The sequence below is a fragment of the Acanthochromis polyacanthus genome, chromosome 13 (assembly GCF_021347895.1).
Source record: "Acanthochromis polyacanthus isolate Apoly-LR-REF ecotype Palm Island chromosome 13, KAUST_Apoly_ChrSc, whole genome shotgun sequence".
In the NCBI taxonomy this organism is placed as follows: Eukaryota; Metazoa; Chordata; class Actinopteri; family Pomacentridae; genus Acanthochromis; species Acanthochromis polyacanthus.
The window spans coordinates 29,451,860-29,471,651 of record NC_067125.1 but is presented as its reverse complement, the minus strand read 5'-3'; the positions used below and the strand labels follow the sequence as shown (position 1 = coordinate 29,471,651).

The 19,792-nt window shown below is 38.2% G+C and overlaps 1 protein-coding gene across 10 annotated transcripts in view; it reads left to right on the top strand.

Moving 5' to 3' along the window:
* Positions 1-19,792, top strand: part of nbeab (neurobeachin b) — a 200,852-nt gene that overhangs the window by 120,368 nt on the left and 60,692 nt on the right. For all 10 annotated transcript variants that reach the window (XM_051957710.1, XM_051957709.1, XM_022189166.2 and 7 more), the window contains 3 exons: positions 4,606-4,730; positions 13,961-14,107; positions 19,343-19,479. In XM_051957710.1, coding sequence (XP_051813670.1) covers positions 4,606-4,730; positions 13,961-14,107; positions 19,343-19,479 — 409 coding nt within the window. The remainder of the gene's footprint in view (positions 1-4,605; positions 4,731-13,960; positions 14,108-19,342; positions 19,480-19,792) is intronic.

Below are 19,792 nucleotides of genomic sequence, written 5' to 3'. Positions count from 1 at the left end.
CAGCAGTATGTAGAAAAATGTGGCACAAAATGGGAAAAAAGATTGTAATGGTAGACAGAAAATGTTTTCGCATTTCTTCACTTTGGTTTTTAGTCTTTGCTGGCTGCCTGATGGTTTTCATGACATGTGACATCCCAATCATTACAGAGTCACATATTTTCTTGTCATTTTAATGAGACTTAGAACTGGTTCTGTGAATTATTGCTACTTAGTCAAATGAGAGGTCATTACTTTTCCTGAACTGAATAAGTTATTGAATATGCTTTTTTTTTAAAAAGTTTTTTAGCGCCATTGTTAGATGTCACACTTTGACTCCAAGAAATTCCTCATTTTGTGTCTCATAACCAGAGCCTGTTCGGACAGCTGAAAAGAGAAGAAAAGATCACTTGTCCTTAGAATTACAATAAAACTGATGTGTGTTCACTGTCCCAGTCTGTGTGTGACGAATACCAGTCACTGCCTCTTTGAATGGAATTGTCCCTGATTACTGGTATTTATTATAATTACCCCTTACTCATGTCACCAATGGAAGCTTTTAAAAGGAGTATAATGCTGTTTTATTGAATCAGCGTGTCGTCGTCCTTCCTCCTGACCGCCTCACATAACTCCCTTCTGAGCTGAAATAGAATAAAAAAAGAAATCTTTAACCATGAGAAACTCATCTGTCTGCGATCCTGCCCCGTACATGGCTGTTCTAGTTTGAGTGACTTGAAAAACACTAAGTTAATTGGTTTTGACAATATGTTTCTATAATGATAATTAGTTTAATGACTTTATGTTATTCAGAGATTTGTATTTAATTTGCAGATATAAAGTTGCAGGGGGATGGTGTGGGTTTCAGTGAATACGATGTACCATCAAGCAGCTAGTCTGTGAAGTATAGTTTTTGTTGGACAGAACAGGATTTTCCTTGTGCATTGTACAAAAAATCTGACAAAATATGAGGCAACAAAATAGGGTCTATAGAATGATGGTATACTTTTCTCTATAAATGTTATCAACCCTTTTATTCACCCCTATTCTTATTTAGAAATATGCCTGTCACCTTTCCTTTCCTTGTGCAAACAAAACACACCGACTCTTTGGGGAAAGATACACTTTAAATACCTATTTGAAAGAGACGAGAATAGACGATAGTCCTCTTTCACATTTATCCTACTGCACTTAGCAAGTCTGAAAGCCTCCATAAATAATGGTGCTCCTGTTTCCTGTAGGTTATCAGTGCTGGAAAATTAGCTTTTAAAATGCGGTTTGAAATCCATTTGGGTGATTGATGGGTGATGGGACTAATAAATTTTGCCAGTTTCTAGAGGGCCGGCTCACAGCAATTCTTTATGGTTGTCATGAAGCCAGACACATTGGATGTGTAAAATAAGGAGGTCTCAAGCCAACTCTGCTTAATGAATGCTATTTGATGGCTTCTTTACACATAAAATAGTTATGATTAGAGAAAAAATAATCTGGCCTTTCCTACAAATGTCACAGATGCTTTTGAATTGACTGTTAGACCTGATGAATATTTAGAATTCTACACTCCTATATGTCTCTCTGAACTAATTTCAACAGTTTCTACATCCAAACCATCAACATGTCTTTTAGATCCTATCCCAACTAGACTCTTCAAGGAGATTTTACCTTTAATTAATTCTTCAATGTTAGATCTGATTAATCTCTCTCTATTAACAGGCTATGTACCACAGGCTTTTAAGGTTGCTGTCATCAAACCTTTGCTTAAAAAGCCCACTTTAGATCCAGATGTGTTAGCTAACTATAGACCAATATCTAACCTACCATTGCTCTCTAAAATTCTGGAAAGAACAGTTGCAAATCAATTATGTGAACACTTACAAAGGAATAACTTGTTTGAAGTGTTTCAGTCAGGCTTCAGAGTGCGTCATAGCACAGAAACGGCTCTGGTGAAAGTTACTAATGACCTTCTCATAGCATCAGATAATGGACTAGTCTCTATACTTGTTTTTTAGATCTTAGTGCAGCGTTTGACACAATCGACCAGAGTCTACAACATTTAATTGGCATTAAATAAATGTAATATATAAATAAAATTGAATTGAAAAAATTGAACAATTTGTTACACAGGCAATGTAGGCGACTATCTTTCTATTATTGATTCTAAAGCAGGAATTGTGTTTTATCACCTATGTTAAAAATTGATTATCTGATGCATTAAAAAAAAGTAAAGGGATCAGATGTGGTTGCTTTTGTAGAACTATATTAACTGGCACAAATGTTTGCATATGCTCGCCAAGACAAATCTTATTATGAATCCCATGTGAGTGAGGATAGCACTGGCTTTGACTAAATATTACATTTATTGCTAAATTCACACAGTGTATTGAAGAAACGGATGTTCTTTCTGGTGGGTCAACGCCATCTTGGGAATCCCTGATAGAGATCCCCTGTGGAGGTCTGCAGCTGGGAGCTCAGGATTACCCAGCTGTAGATCTCCATTAGGAGTGCAGTGCTCATGATCAGGTTTTAGACCACCCTCAGAGAGGAGGTTACTTCAGCGCAGTACTTTGGCAAAGTCCAAATCCTGTCTAGCACTGGCCACATAGTCTAGAATATCACAGGTCTAACTCAAACAGCAGAATACCACATTCAAACTGAAACCATCTGCACAGAACAAAACAAGGAGAAGATTTGTCAAAATGTTGGCATCCAACTCATTAATCAGTCATTGTACCTTGAAGGTTTGGTTTGTTGTGCTTTTGTTTCCCGTTAAAAATGAAGATATGTTGTAAACCAAAGTTGTGCTCAAATGAGCAACCTTAAACAGACCGTATAAAGGAAGCAAATGCAGTTAATACTTTTGTAAGGAAATCTTCAAAGTAGCGGATTTATCCCCCACTGGCATCTGCTGTCTATTTGCACTAAGAATTAGAGGACATAATCTTCAACAGTAATCGCCCAGTTGCCTACAGTGGATTTACATTTTTCACACTGCGTAATCTTGCATTTACAATATCATTTACGTGGGTGTCTCCTTTCCACCCACTGACAACTCTCTTTTCCTCTGTTAAGCTTTGAGGGAGATTGACAGGGGACAAGCTCAAGGCGTTCAGTCTTGCTTTGCATACAGCAGCTCATGATACTCGGTGCATACGACATGTGCATGCACACACACGCTCAGTTTTGATTGATACTTAACTGAAACTGAGCTCTTGTTGCTGTCAGAGCTCTGCTAAGTCTCCTGAGCCTCTTGATTTCTGACACTGGTAGATATTATATTCGTGGAACAATGAGGCTGTATTTTGTGATGTGATCCCCTCTAACACTTTAATCTGTTTAGACTGCTTCAATACTCTGGCAGCAAAGGGGGCAGAAACTATACAATGACATAGACGGCTGCTTGCCAAGGTCTTACTGCATCCAGTACACACTGAAAAATCTTTATTTTGATTTGAACACACAATACCCAGTCCAAGATTTCATTCTGAGCTTTGGGTGGTTGTTTCTAGTACTTTACTTTTTTGTTAAAGACAGCATTTTAGATAACCCAAAAACATGTTTTTCTACAGAATGTTCTGTTTGTGTAAATAGCAGTACAACTGTCTCTGAGTTAAACTGTGTGGCAGTTGAAGTGTTCTCCCCTATCTCCACATGCTGTAGTTGTTGAAGTTCAACAACATGAAGCAAAGTGATGCTTTATTCGCTCACATTTGGCTGAAAATGATCCACATGTGGGCTGATGTAATCATCTCTTGCCTTACTGTCAGCTACAAACCAATTTTTTAAATCATCACTATTTTTTTATGTGGTACTTCTCCCTGGTAAAGGTAGATTAAACCAAGACCTTTTTTTGCTGTATATCCCTCTAAAGGAAACATAAAGACTTTGAAATAGCTCCAGCTCGTGCACAGTTGGAACAAGCAGTACTTAGAAACCTAATGCTAGTCCTGGTACTTAATGGTTTGCATTAGCTGCAAGCAATAAAATTATCCCAGGTCCTCACTAATGTTGGAATAATCATTTACAAAGATGGTTACCACATGCTGGAACTGTTTTCTTCTTTTTCTTTTTTTTTACGACCCTAATTCGCTGTTATTAATAATGAATAAAAATGCAATTTTCTATTGGGTTGCTGCAGGGCTCTGGGAATCATTTCAATGAATATTTCAGCACATTATTTTAATCATGGCTCCACATACGCAGGGAGGGGGCTTGTTTTATAGGCTCATGCCTCAACCGCCCCAAGACCCTGATCATTAAACCCCACGCTGTCTGCGTTGAGGTTCCTACCTTTGATTTACAAGACTTGTTAAAAAACATTGTAAAAAAAAGGAGGCAAGCTGTGCCATTTATACTTGTAATTTGATGCTGTATTTGTTAATGGGAGTGCCTGTGATTTATGTGTGCAGCCGCTGCTGTTGCTCCCTGCTGTTCTGATGCTATAGGCTTTAGCAGAGCTAACATTACTGGCCACTGCAGAGCATGCCAGTACTCAGCCTAATAAGTCTGCTATCTGTGGCCTGATTTTTCTCCTCAAGATGTTTTCCCCAGATAAGACAGTGGCTGCTATAATCAGACCATTGCTGAGGAGTGTTTGCTCTGTCTAACTTGCCTGTCCTCTTGTCTCTATTATAGCCAGCTGCACGACTTCTGGCGTCTGGATTATTGGGAAGATGACCTACGGCGAAGGCGGAGATTTGTCAGAAACCCCTTTGGCTCCACCCACTTAGACGCCATATGCAAGTCACTGCAGGACTATGGTGAGCTGATCATTTCTCTCTGTAATCTCTATTTTTATTTTTGTTTTATCACAATTAGGTCACTGAAAATTCGCTGACATCATTACCACTTAAATGTTGAAATTTCAGTGTTACCATAAAAGCATTTTTGAGAGATGATTAAATGTTTAACCCCAGCTTGGCCATATAATTCAGCATATTGCTTAGGAGAAGTTTTATAGGTAACAATATTTATGGGTGCCGCGGATTGAACATGACACATCCATTTTATTGCGCTTTTTATTTCCATCACAACACATACTCACGAACAAATTGGGGCTCTCCCTTTATTGTTTTCATGTCCATGCCTGAATCCTTTCCTATTGACCTCAGCAGGGTTGCAGTGCTGCCCACCACCTTGTGTCAATTTTGCCTAATATCCTGCAACACTGACTTTTAAAAGAAAACCGCTTAGTACTATTAGATTGTCCTCCCTGTCAGAGAACAGAACAGCAATGCTAAAGTTTGAATATATTGATTCTGAAATTTAATAGAAGAGTAAGCACCTTTTGGCTTTAGAGAAAACAAAGCATTGTGGTGAGGGAAGCTTTTTATAATGGCTGTGGACACATGCATGATTATGACAGTGTTCACTGACCTCATTGTGTCTCAGTGTTGAGCTGCTGAAGCAGACCGTTGGCTGGGTTCAGGATGTCATCTGGCTACTTTCAGCTTTTGCTCTGCCATGGCTACTATATGTACATCATGGCAGCTCTGTAGATAAACACATGCCAGCTGCTGACTCTCCGGCAGGTGGTCCACATACAAGACACAAGCAATAATTGGACCTTCTGCTTTAGATTTTGTGATGCTTCCAATATTTTTCAGCTACAAATTCTGTGGGCTTTCAGTGATGTGTTCAGTCTTTCTAATAGTCAACAAATGTTACTTTAGCAGCTGCTCAGAAATATTAAAGGCTTTTAAGCACTTCAGTATCTTTGGGGAAAAAAGATTGCATTGCATTGCATCAACATTGCTTAAATATGTAAATATGTACCAGTAAAATAGATCAACGCAGCAATAGAAATCTCTCCTCCCACTCCTGCAGCATTGTATGCAGTATTTTATCCGTGATTTCCATCCGTTCCAAACTCACTTCATTTCATTATAACTAATAACATGCTTTGACTTCTGTTTATATATTTGTGGTCTTTGATGTAATGTGTTTTTGATTATTACTAATTATTTTATACTTGTTTAGGCTGTTTATTTTTCAGTCTCAGTATAAAAAAATAAAGATCAGTTCACCCCAATTTATTTCAATGAAATAATAAACATCTGAGGTAAGTTTTATGCAATACAGCAACACAGAAGCTGTATATTAAGCTATGCTGTTAAAATACAATGACTATCTGTGTCATCTGTCTTCCAACCCTAGAGACAAGCTGGATATGAAATGTCACTACAGTTATTTTCTGATTGTATATACATAGAAAATACTTTAAACCATAGTTTTAAATCTGTATGAACATGGAAGAGAAGAATATACTACCAAATCAATTTTTTTTCCGTTTTAGTCGCTCCATCTGCTAGCTTTGTCAGTTAGCATTACTCATAGTGTGCTTGAATTGGTATGCGTGTCTCTTATCTCTTTTAGTGACTTAAGTGTCCACATGTACCACAAATGCTTATCGTGTTATTTACTCCATCAGTTCACCAGAATATGTTTTTGAGATATCAGTTTTGTTTCCGTTGTTTGACATTGGAGACTAGGTGTAGTTGACTGAAGACTTGTTGAAATCCTGCTGGCATGCGGCGGTTTTAATGAGCGGAATAATGTATAAACTTGTCAAGTGAAAGGGAACGCCTGCAGTCAGATGGCCCTCTTGCTCTCCGCGAGAGGTGAGCTACACTTTGAGGCTTTTTCCAACAGGCTTTGATGTGTTTGCACGGCGGAGGCCAGGTTTCGTTATGGCTTAAAAATGAGAAAGATCTTTTGGTTCTTTGTTAGAGCTTCAATAGACTTTGTTGGTAGTGACAGTTGGCAGTTTTTGTTTTAAATGCATTACCGCACTTTATGTTTTTGTGTTTTTTAAGTATTCACTTTTAATTAACATGGCATTAAAGACAGGCCCTGTCTTTGGCAGATAACCCTGCTGCAGAGACTCAGAGGTTGGATATTCATTTGTCATAACATTCAGACTTTGTTTCTGAGATTTGACAGGGAGGCTATAGAAGTTTTTGTGGGTTGCTGTCTGCATAGGCACCATAGTAAAAAAACAAAGACGCTTGTTTGAGTTGACCCTGGAGAGTCATTATTAAGGCTTTAAAATCTGGGACTACTGGAGAACCAGCAGGTTGTCCAAAGTGAAAACACAGTTTCTAGTGTGACAGCAGGGTATGACGCTATATGCTCAAGGTACCATCCTGAGTTTAAAGGGTGCAGAATTACATGGTTGTGTTCATAATAAATGGCAGCCTTACTAACTTGAGCAAAATGAAAGTGTAAAACAGTCTTTCTCATGAACATTTCAATGAGTGGCTTTGATCATTTGTGTCACAGTTGTATTGTAGATTGTGGTTGTTGTTATTATTTTACTGCCATTTTGGAAACTGAAAAAATTTCTATGCCGTTTGGATTTCCAAGAGAAATTACTTCACCAATTACTTTGACTACTGAAGTATTTTTCGAAAGATATTAATATTTTAGTACCAAGTTGCCAGTGGCAGTATTTTTAAACTGTTAAAATGTGACCTATTTTGCATCAAACATTTCAAAAAAAGACTTCAATACTTTTCTCAAAATGATCAAGTCGGTATATTGGCAAAACTATAAGGGTGATTTTTTTTTAATGACCTTTGTATAATGCGTGTGTCTGAATGTGCGAGAGTGTGTAAAATCATGGACATGTGATGGGAGGTTAAACTCTGCCTCGTTGTCTATTAGCAGCATTGACAGCTTAGCCAGCACATTCTGTCTCTGCCCTCTGCCTGTAATAACCTGCCGTGTTACCACCAGCCTCCGCCCAGTATCAGAGTATATTGTTAGGTGATTGGAATTGGGCAAGCATGAAATGGAAGTCACGTTAATATTGATCCAAATGTTTAACGGGGTGTTTTACCTCCGGGTGTCCTTGCTGTCTCATTTCAGGTGAACAGCTTCTCTCAGAGCTGATTGCCCCAGGCGGAGATCTTTATAGCTCTTTACTGCAGCAGAGGCGGTCTCATGATGCGATATTAACCTTCTCCAGCTTTATAATCACAGATATTAAAGTGTGACGAATGGCAGCAGGGTATTTGCTAACATGCATATCCAGACATTTGAATGCAGCCTTTCAGAAAATGCATCATATGCTCAGATATGGTTATACCGAGCACATAACGTTCAGGTCCAGATGTGGGGATTATTAGACATTGTTCTCTCAGTTTAGATGGAGAGAAGACGAGATTGTTTGTAACCTCAGGCAGCACAGTAGACATGCACTGTACATCCCAGGATATTGGATAAAGATCACCCCGAGAGGAAGCGCCTGCACTGTATAAACTCCCCTACATCAAAGTTATAATGTTTACTTCTACGGACTCAAAACACATACGGATGGCTTGCATCACAGGAAGTATGAAGCTGTCATTTTCCCCCCCCTCATTTCATCTTTCAGTGCAGAGTAAATAAAAGTGGAGAGACAGAGGGCAGAATTGCATCGTACTAGCCGTAATGCAATCCTATGAACAGAACTCTTTCTCTCCATGTGGAATGCTGAGCCTGTGGAGAGGGAGTGTAGGAGCGAGATCTGAAACAGATAGTCTGGGAAACGGAAGAGATATATTTAAAACACTTCATAGAGCTCACGTTATATGATTGCTGGAATGACTGCAAAGAACACAGATGTAAATTATAGTTTATTGCAGTGATAGTGTAGTAAATAAGCTATGCAACTAATGCATGCTATCCGCACAGATGTTACAGGCTGAGACATAAAGCAGAATAATTCCTGTGCAAAAGCCCTTGAGCTTAAAGTTTTTGAACTCTATATTTAGAAAGAGATCAAGATAGCATTGCGTCTTTAGTCATTTCTAAAGCTAGGGGTCAACTGATTATCGACCAGACTGATTATCGGTGCCGATATTCACTAATATTCCAATTATCAGGAGATTACCTACCAATTTTTAACCAGTTCCCATTAAAATAAATTGATTTTATAATCTGCTACTTTTGCTCTGTTGCATTCTCTGCCTGTAGTCATGTCTCTCATCTTGAGCAATGTCTCGCCCACAACACTGTTTGATTGGCTACACAGTACAAATAATAGCCTATCAACAGTGAAGGCTAAATATTCAAAAGATCTCTTTAAAGCATCTATAAATAAAGGCATTTCTACAATGTTTTTGCTATTCTAAATTTTGACATTAAGATTTGAATTTATACTTCGAATCTATGTATCGGTTCTAAATATGTTACTAGTCTCCTTGATTACTGATAATCAGTTTTGAATTGATTTCGGAATGGTAAACAAAAAACATATTGGACGACCCCTAACTAAAATGGTACCCATCGTATAAATTTTCAAGCATTGAGTGATTTCCACATTTACCCTTTTTTGGTATATAACCGTCCTCTTGGTTTGCTGATTAAAACACTGCATAAAAACCTTTATTTTGTTTTTATTTATAGCATAAGCAAAGAATTTGTAAAGTCTACTTTTTCTTTTTAAAGAAATGATAGTAATGTAGCTCTGCTGAACCTGAAGTAAAACATGATGATGTGGATTTATTTTTGAGGAATGGACTGCAGTGGTTGGGGCAGGGTGTATAATACATATGAGACGTACAAAAACACATGCTCACCGGCTCTACTGAGGCCATAAAAACGAAAAACCGGTGCCACAAAACCCTTCATGTTACAATATATTAAACATTGACCCCTGGCAATGTTCTTATAGCTAAGTCAATGGTCTTTCAACACTTATCTATTTTATCTATTCCACATTGCATAGTGAAACTACTGAACAGTGAAATATGTACAAAACGTGAGCCTTTATCAAAGATTATGAACTTAATTTGAGCTGGGCTGGGTTTACTTGATTTCATCATTCTGCGACTTTTATCTTTTTGTCTTAAACTTGAAAAATATGGCTTCTCAGCCACAATATTGTGGGTTTTTTTTAAAAAACCAACTCAGAGTATTCATTTTAAAAACATGAAATTTACAATTTAAATATCTGCAAAAATGTTACCATTTACAATTAAAGTTTTCAATTTATTTTATCCTTCTGCTCCATGTATCCAAACAAATGGCCTTTATTTTTAAAATTATATTCGTATTACATTTTAGAATTATCTGTCATTGTGCTATACCGTATCAATAGACCTTGCTTTTTAAAGAATTACATTCAAGAAATAGAGAGCATTTGTCTGTATAAGGGATCACAGCCCCTTTTTAATGATCTCAACATACATTGTAATATGAATAAACTAAGCAAAATTTTGTAGCATATAATTTATTACATTCTATCCATTCTTTTTAACACATAGCAATAACTATTTGTTGTTCCAGCACACAGCTTCTCTACAACAGTAAGAATTTGTATATGCTCTATATTAAAGGTGAGAGTGAGGACATTCAAGTACCCTCAACTGACATGCCGGCATCCGACTGCTAACGGGCTGTTTTCGTCTTTCTTTTTTCATCAGTGGCATCGTGTTATTTAACGCTGCTTTTTAAAGTGGCCTTTTATAGTCACTGGTCAAAAGAGTGTCTTTGCGGTGATCACACTGATCATCGCCCTTTAAAGCCACATCTGACTAGAAGGTAACTCAGTGGTAGAGAACTTGTCACCAGCTTGACAGCTCAAAAACACAGATTTAGTATTTCTAACCATTTTCTAAAAAGAACAATAGAAATGACATTTTTCACTTTTTTTCTCAAAGTCAATAAAGAGTATTTGCATGTTACATTTACATTTCTGTTCACTGTCTATATTTAAACTAGGAACGCACATCTGCACCAAACTTTTTGAGTTCTTTCTGTACACATGCATCCACCACGTTTTATAACATTCAGCTTAGTAGTTTGATAGGCAAACAGCACTGATCGCATACAATTCTACAATTTCATTTAGCAGACTCTTTTGTCCAAAGCGACGTACAACGCAATCAAGAATTCAGACATAAGGAAAAACCTGTAGTAAGTGCAAAAGTGCTTAAAGTGCATACCTCTGTGTTGGCTCATACTTCAGCTGAGGAATGAAAACTGTATATTCTTTAGATAGATATAGCAATGAAGGAGGTTTGTAAAATCAGAAAAACAACGTGGCACTTCAGCAACAACCTATTTAACTGAGTAGCGCTCTATAATAATAATAATAATAATAATAATAATATCTCTCAGACTCCAAGATGAAATTTGAAATCTGAAAAAATGATTAGTCCTACTATCAGCATTGTGTGAAATAGTGTATATTCCAGAAATGTGCACACAGTGGACCATTCCTAAATAACCTTGAAGGAACTCAGGACTTTGCATCCTAGTTGAGCCTCAGTGATGAGTGTTCAGCGGCGGCCTCCCTCGGTGACAGCAGGCAGGTCTTCATCAGCCTCCAATGAGGTCACGAAAGCTCTGCAATGCACTTTACTGAGTGTAATTAGTGCACTCTGTTTCAACTCAGTGATTGAACAAGAGGACCCGCGAGACTGGTGATCAGTGGCTTCTCCTGGCACTGTTCCTGAAGAGCTTGAAAGCAAACATGAAATGAAACTGCTGTGACACTGAGAAGATAGTGACAGCAGCTTTTCATAGTTTGCTGCCTTTGTTAGGTTAAATAGATATATGCTAGTTGGCATAGCATTACTATAATACAATGATTCTGCATTGGCAGCATTAATTACAATTTTATTGGGGAAATCCTTGTTGCAAATGATTATTTAATATGATTTGAGAGACCGGTTTATTTCCATGTCAACTGAAACATACATCATATATCTGTAAATATGTTGCTTGGTAGTTTTGTACATTATAACAAAGGACCAACATTATTCTAAAATTTGTTCAATATTTATCAGATTTTTTTCCCTAAGGTTTTATTTAGTTGTATTCATATGGTCAAAAACAAATATAGAATAACAATTTTAGCACCATGAATTCAATGACAGACCATTAAGAATTTCTTAAAATCCTTCCGTAGGTGATGATGCAGTTTCTATCCCAACCTGAGCTGGTCTCTTGCTCTTTTTAATTTTCACTCAGATGAGTTGTATTAGATTTTTGAAGGATCACTCTCTTTGTTTTGCCCTACAGTGGTCAAGGGTAAACACATGAAACTCTCTCTGATGAGTCTGCTTCGACACCACTGCACAGCAAGTTCTGCAATAGTGACAAACTGCAGCTCTTTTAGTACAGTGGTATACCTACGTCAGAGGGCCATCTTTCAGCACTTTTCACGTCAGCATGTTTTCTTTCATGTCATAGTGTTTCGTTTCTTGTTATTTACAGTTCTGCTACTATTCTGCGAGATTGCATTGTGGGTACAGCTGAGTTCAGCCCTCTACTCTGCATATTTGCCCCCCCCACAACAGTGATGCTGGTCATTTGTGTAGAAATCAGCATAGTTTATTTGGTATACTCAATCCTGTCCAGACTTGCCAATCAGATCATCAGCCCGTCTCCTGAGTTTTCCCTCATTTACTTGGAGCGTAATGATGGTTTACAGAATTACAGTTTTAAGTTTCACTCATTTCACTTTGATTTCTGACCGCTGGCTGGCTTTTCCCTTTAACATTACACAGAATTCATTTCCGAAACGCTCAGACTTCTTCCTTCGTCTGATGAAAGCACTCCAGATATGAGACAGAGCAGGAAGCACACTTTTTTCTCAGTAGTAGTGTTGACAACAGTCAAATGTGACCTCTTCAAGACAAGGTACATGTTCCTCAGGGGAGGGAGAGGCAAATTAAGAACTGTGCTGAAAGGAAGCATGTCAGGCGGGTGTCAACCACTTCCCATTTCTTGATATGTGTTCTTCCTTTCTCACACGCAAATTCTCCTCTGGTTATTTCCTACATTGGACTTCAGAAAGAAAAATTCACATAAACGTTTTGAGCAGCTGTGTGGCAAGCACATGTTGGAGATGGGCTGATTTAATCTGATAAATGTGCTGTGAGACCTCTTTGTTTTTCAGGATGTGTGAACACATCTTTTTCAATGAACGTGCACAGCTATAGCCATATGATGAAGTCCTGGTGTAAGCAGCCTCCTAATTGTGCTGTCTGTTCAGTCTCACTCTTGTCAAGTCTCCAAAAGCTGCAAATGATATCTCTAATCTACTATGAGCTTGAGATTTATCCCCCGACTCAGCTGTTGGTCTTTTAAGACACAGATAGTGTTTCATTGTTGACCTTGTCTAAAAATAAAAGCTGAAACACCTCTGATGTTCAACTACTCGAAATGTATTCACTGAACGAATGTGTACTCTGACATTCTTTCATATGCTATGGCAAGTACATTAGTGTGCATCTCATGTCAGGTTCATCCTGCGTATTGTTGTGTATTTCATGTCGAGATTCTCTGTGGCTTATTTTTCTTTTTTTGTACTTTATTAGGCATTATATTAAGAGTCTATTTGAACAAAATGTTTTGCTTGAACCTATAATGTACAAGTACTTTTTGTCTCATAATTTTAAAATATAATCTAAAAACATTTGTTTTCTCACAATCATATTTAGTTGCTGTAAGTGTGTGTGTGCGTCTGTGCTCAAGATCCGTGTCTGCATTATGCAGGAGTCATCGATGTCTCTGGTGGGTGTGTGGATGCTTTCTTCATTTCTTTTTTTCTTCCTCTAAATGCTGCAACATTTCTGGTACTTTATTTTATAAATTCTAACCTGAATCATATAATCGATTGTGATTTAAATTACGCAGTTTCTCTTTACTTTCAGCCCAACCCTTTACTCAGTCAGTGACTGTAACTGATGAACATCATTATACTTTATTACACACAGATAGACGGAATAACACTGTATTGGTGAGAAGAAATGTGTCACTGGAAACTGCTTACAGAAAGTGGCAAGATAGGAAAAGTGATATGATTTTTGTCAAGGAATAGACGGGTGGTTGGCAAAAATATTTTCTAAAATTGTACAAACCTGATTGCTTACACCTGGAATCGACCGTTGCCCAGTTATTCAGCCCATTTAAACACAGTTACCAACACAAATCTGAGCTTCATTGGACAAAGTACAACATTTAGTTGTCTCCTTTCCCGTATTTGTTTTTACAGGCACAGACGAGGACAAGGTGGTTAAGTCTAAGGCAGTCTTCCGCAGCCCAACATTAGCCACTCAAAACCCTGAGACAGAACTGATGCTGGAGGGAGACGAAGATGCCGTCAGCCTGCTGCAGGAGAAGGAGATGGACAACCTGGGTGGTAAGTCAGAGCAGCAGCACTTCTATTAACCCCCAGTCAACATCATCTCTGCAACATCAGCGCTTGTCTTTTATATATCTTTACCCCAGGAGCTGGCATAGTTGGTGTGAATGATTAATATCAGTGCTGCTTGGATCCATGTGCAGCAGCTTTTAATGCTTATCGGCATACACTGTTAACACTACAGCTGACAGAGAAAGCTTTTAAATACTTGCTGCACTTCTTATTCAGAATCTGTTTATGTAATGAATTTGAGGTCTGAGTTGTGGTTGTGGTCTGCAGTTCACCTTGAACAGTCAAATACTTTGCCTCAGTTTTCAGATCTGGATAGCTTTGCTTAAGTTTGACAGCTACATGCTGTGTTTATCTGATAAGTGTCCTCCTCTGTTTTGTTTTGGATCCCTTTAGCTCCGTTCTATCCTCGAATGTTTATCTCCAGAGGCAAGTCTTCCAAAGTTGAACTAACACCGGAACGATGAAAGGAAGCATGTCAGGCGGGTGTCAATCCAGATGTGTCACAATTCATATTTAGGACTTTTTAAATCAGTCAGTAATTAAGATTGATAGAAAGTGCTGCTTGCTAATGCCCTTATTTAACCTGTCCTTTGACCTAATGCTTTACCATCAATAGTGGAATGACGGCATTCAAAACCTTTGTATAAATGGAGTCATTTTATTTCATATTGTAAAAACTCATATTGTGCTTTTTAAAATACTAACCAAGCATTAATATAGAATAGTGTCGCTTATTGTAATCAAAGTGATTTCTAAAACAGCTTATAACATACACCATATATTGTACATAATCTTCTAATGATACTGATGGAACACTAAAAACTGAGTGAAAATCTTAATACACACAATTACACATGTATTTCTATAAATATTCTAACATAATCTGTCAATAATAGAAATTATTGTAGATATTCTAACTCCATATAACATATTTGCTGTAAATAGAAACCATTCCTTGAAGAATCTAAAATTATTGCAATTACCTTTGCTCATTTATACAAATTAGTTTGACATTTTAGATGAACCCAGAACATTTGCCATGAAAAGTTCATAGTGTCTGCATGGATGTGAACTCTCGTAGGTTAAAAATGAACAGGTGACAACTGACCCCTATTTGGGATTATTTAATGCTTAAAAGCCCAGGAAAAGCAAACATAATATTAAAACTTGTTTCATGTTTGATATATTTTAGAAATGTGATTATGATGTGGATGATGTAGAGGTTTTTCATTTGATATTTTAAACTAAGAACAACTTACTGATGGTAGCCTGAACGTCCTGTAATTTAACCAGCACCCTCGCACTTCACAGTGTGATGGTGGCTTTAAAGGTAAGTTATCTAGAGATTAGTTGAGTTTTAAGTGTAGACCAAGAATACTGCATTACGTCTTCGTCGCTGAAACCATATCAGTACATGCTTTTCATCTGAATAAAAAGTGATACTCATTCCTGGCAGCCATTCTCAACTCCAAAAACAAAGAGAAAATAAATAAACCATCATTCTTTGTTATCAGCTGTTGTTAATGTTTTTGATCACTGGCTCAGATCATGTAAGGAAACATTCACGGCTCCAATAGTGTCCAGACATTTTAGTTGTTTGGCTAATGTGTCTTAGGAATGTATTTAAATTATGTCTGCTATTCCAATTTTTCCTGTTTTCAGAGAATTCAGTGATACTTGGTGGATTATAAAAACTGAGCAGGAAGATTGGAAGGTGTTCTTATTATATAATTTAATGGAATGGATTTTGTTACCAGGCCCTACAACTTAAATATTCACCATCTCCAAGGCAACGAGGTGTTTTAAACTGGGTTTTGACAGAAATGGCACAGGTGTGTTTGCGTAAACCGTCTAGCTGACATCTGTAATTTTGCCAAGATATCTTTACTAAACCTGTAGGACCAGGGTGGCTACTGAAATGCATGACTGAAAGAAATAACTTATACATGTAATTCATTCATTCCAGGTACAAAAAGTGATTGGAAAAATATGTCCTGAAACCTTACATTGCCTGAAGCTTAAATAAACACCTCTGTTTCATAGCCATACATTGCCTTGTTAGCATGGCTTAGTACATGAAGCTCAGTCTGAACCAGGGCACTGCTGAGCACTGAAATCCCCTCTAAGATCCCACAGATGAATCTCAGGGGAGGAGACTAACCCCTCCTTTTTGTCCCAGGGCCAGCATGCAGCCGAACACTCCATGTCTGTCAGACGAACCCTTCACCGGCCATTCTGAAGAGCAGGGCAAGCGCCAAAATACAAACACAATGTTATCTCCCGAGAGAACTAATAATGACTTAGTGCAAGGCAGATATGCTGAGATTGAATATTTCTGATACATTTATGATGTGTGAGTTGAAATTATGAAGCAAACGTTAAAGGTTGGACACTGACTTTGAAGAAAAAGTGTCTGGATCTGAGAACTTTTTTTTTAATTCCCAAAGTTCAGGTTTTTACCAATAGGGGGGCTCCCTCATACTTTAACATTTGGATCAATTTTTTGTATTTTTATTTTATTTTTTTACCAGGATGCACTGTCTGCATTTGTCTTGTATCTAATCTCAGGCACCAACAGCGTTAATGAGAGATCTGGGACTAGATCCTTGTCAACAACAGAGCTCCTCCTGCCAGCCGCTGGGTCAATGCCTGCTGCTGCTGCTGCCAAAGGGGCGGCGCCTGCACTCATGGACTCCGGCAGTTGTGGTTGCTGAACCTATAGTTTCGCTCCCCCACAAACACTGAAAATGCTGTCTGCGCTTGGGCTGGCAACAAATGAACGTTTCTGCATGCACATATTGTAACCAAAATCGAGTAAAATAGAGATTGCATGTGAAAGGAAAAAGCAGTGGAGCCTGAGCCTCGCAGGGCATTTCTCATGTCAAAGAGCAGTCTGTAGATTTGACTGTTCTGCAGGCGTACCGGAACCATGTTAGTATACCCCCGAAGTGTGGTTTAGCAGCCACAACCATTTTGTTTTGCCTTAATTTAGCCTTTCTGTATCCATTTTAAGTCCCCATTCAGAACACTGATCTCTTGAGTGGTGACATGTTTATAAGGGAGTAAAACCAACACAACATTTCTGAATGTGTAATCTCGAAAGAAGTGACAGGAAGACCATGGGCGTTATCCTGCTTTTTGGTTGTTCCTCAATTCATTTTAAAGGTCTACACATCCTTTAATATAAACACGCATGCCTGTTTATATCTACTACATGTCAACATATACATATTTCTTAGTAAATGATACTGCTCATGTAGGCAAATAACCATGTCTACTTGTATTTCCCTCATAATGTAAAATATAAAACCACTAATCAAAGCAGTCAACTAGATGGATTGTGGGTAATAATATACCCATCTTCTCAACAGTTCTCCCAAACTCCCACCATACTGAAATGAGACTTTTCATCACTTCATTAAATTGGCCTGTCATTTCAGAAATATTTGCATTTTCATTAAAACAAAGACCCAACAGGCGCATATTCCCAGCTTTATCCTATATACACTCCTCATCCTGTGCAACTCATCCTGTGTAACTTGCCCCTAATTTCATTATTCTCATGTAAACATTTTAATGCCATATAGCCTAATTATGGAAGGATCCCTGAGGGGATTACTGCCTAATCCTCTTCCTGCCTATGAGCAATGGATGCTGTGGCTTAATGCTCCAGGCTATAGTGCCTTTCTCTCTGTGAAGCCCGTCAGGGACAAAACACAAAGCTTCAGCCCGAGAAGTGTTATTTTTAGTAAGAGATGGATTGACCTATAATGTAGTGAACAGAAAGACAATCTACTTGTATTGTAGCTGAAAGTGTTTGTGCCACAAGACAGGCAAATTGCAGTAAGAATTCAATAACAAAGACACAATGCCTTCATTCTATTACCGGTGTTGTTTTACATAAATACTTTCTCTGCTGTTGGATGTAATTTTTTGCTTCTTTCTCTGTTCTTTTTTTTAAGTACACTAAACGTTTTCAGACATTCAGAAAAACAGGCTGGGGTTACTTATATGAAGCTTGTAAGCAACGTGTATTGTGTGAGCTGATAGCATCAGCAGATAGGATCACTGTTAATGGACCCGAGCAACGCTGAGGAAAAAAAAGACAGAGAGATCCAAGGAGGGCGGTTTAACGGTGCAGCCTGCAAGAGCGATGAAGGGGCGCTCTGGGAGTTGAGACCGAAATCCACTTGTATTCCTGTAACACAATCGGCCATAATTGGCCGAGGAACGCAGATTAAGATTGATGAGACATTAAAGTGGCTCTTTGGAGTTTAAGGAATCGATAAATATCCTGATTTCGAGAGCCTTCGTTTGAGAGCAGACAAATCACTGTAACGGTGCTCCGCAGCGACACTGATCTGAGAACATGGAGGATGAAGCAGAAGAGGAGAGGGAGGGAGGAGACTGAAATAAAGATGTGATCACTATCAGCTGACCAGGGTCACAAACCTACCCTTTACATTTTGGAAAATTATTTGCTCTTGAAACTAAGTTTCATTTGTATAGTATTAGTTTTTTCCCCTACATCTATTTATGTATCTTTATAGTTTTCAAAATCCACTCATAGGCATGTCTGCTTTAAGGCAGTCTTGTATAACAATGATTTTCATATTTTACCCTTGCAGACTACAGCAAATACAATAGAATGGTATAGTAACGTGTGTCAGGTAAATCGAGTACTATTGCATTTTGTTTACCTTAATGAAAACATGTAAACTTAATACAGTTGTTTGCGTGTCCTCTGACCAGGCGGTTTGTTAAAACCTTTCTGTAGTCAGCATGTCGCAGATTTTAAAACAGGTAGGCCTACATTTTTTTTACGTTTTATGTTTTGATTAAATCTATGTAACCCAAATAGCTTCACTATATTCTGAGCACGTTCATGCGTGCAGTACAACGAAACAAGCTGTGTTCGAACGCCTTTGTTTCTTTCGCCATAATTACAACTATAAATCAAGAGTTTAACGGACTTGACTTAATGCGTATTTTTTGACTCACCTACGGTTGGTGAATTTTACAGTTCCCAACGTGCATAACCAGAGAGTGTATCTGTGTACGCATGTAGCAGCTGGGTAACCTACAAACAGGCCGCTGGCTTTACGCACCGGTAGCGCACTGAACAGTTTCACAGACCTAACCTCCGCCTCGTTGTATTTCAAATAATTATCGCCTGTTTTTCATGCTACTGATCGTGCTGCCCCCCTCTGCTCTCTGCAGGCCCAGTGGTCCTGAGCAGCCCGGCCCAGCTCGTTGCCCCTGTCCTGGTGGCCCGCGGGACTCTGTCCATCACCACCACGGAAATCTACTTTGAGGTGGACGAGGATGACCCTGCCTTCAAAAGGGTCGACTCAAAGGTAAGTAACCTGCAAGCGAGTGTGCAGCTCAAGTTTAACGCGTCCAGTTAGAATTTATGGTTGGGTTTTTTTTTTTGCCCCACAATAACTGTCAGACAGGTATCAAACACTGACTAAAAAGTTTTAATACACAGTTGTTGATATGTAAGAAAAAAACGAGCCTTTGCGCATGTTTTCAGAAAGTCCTCCGCGCTTCTGTCCAAGGTGCCTTTTTTGTTATTTAATTGCAATTTTTCGCCCATATTTTTCCTCTTAAATTATAATCAATCTTTGTTTTGTGTGTTTTAATTAGTTATAATTTTTACGCATTTTA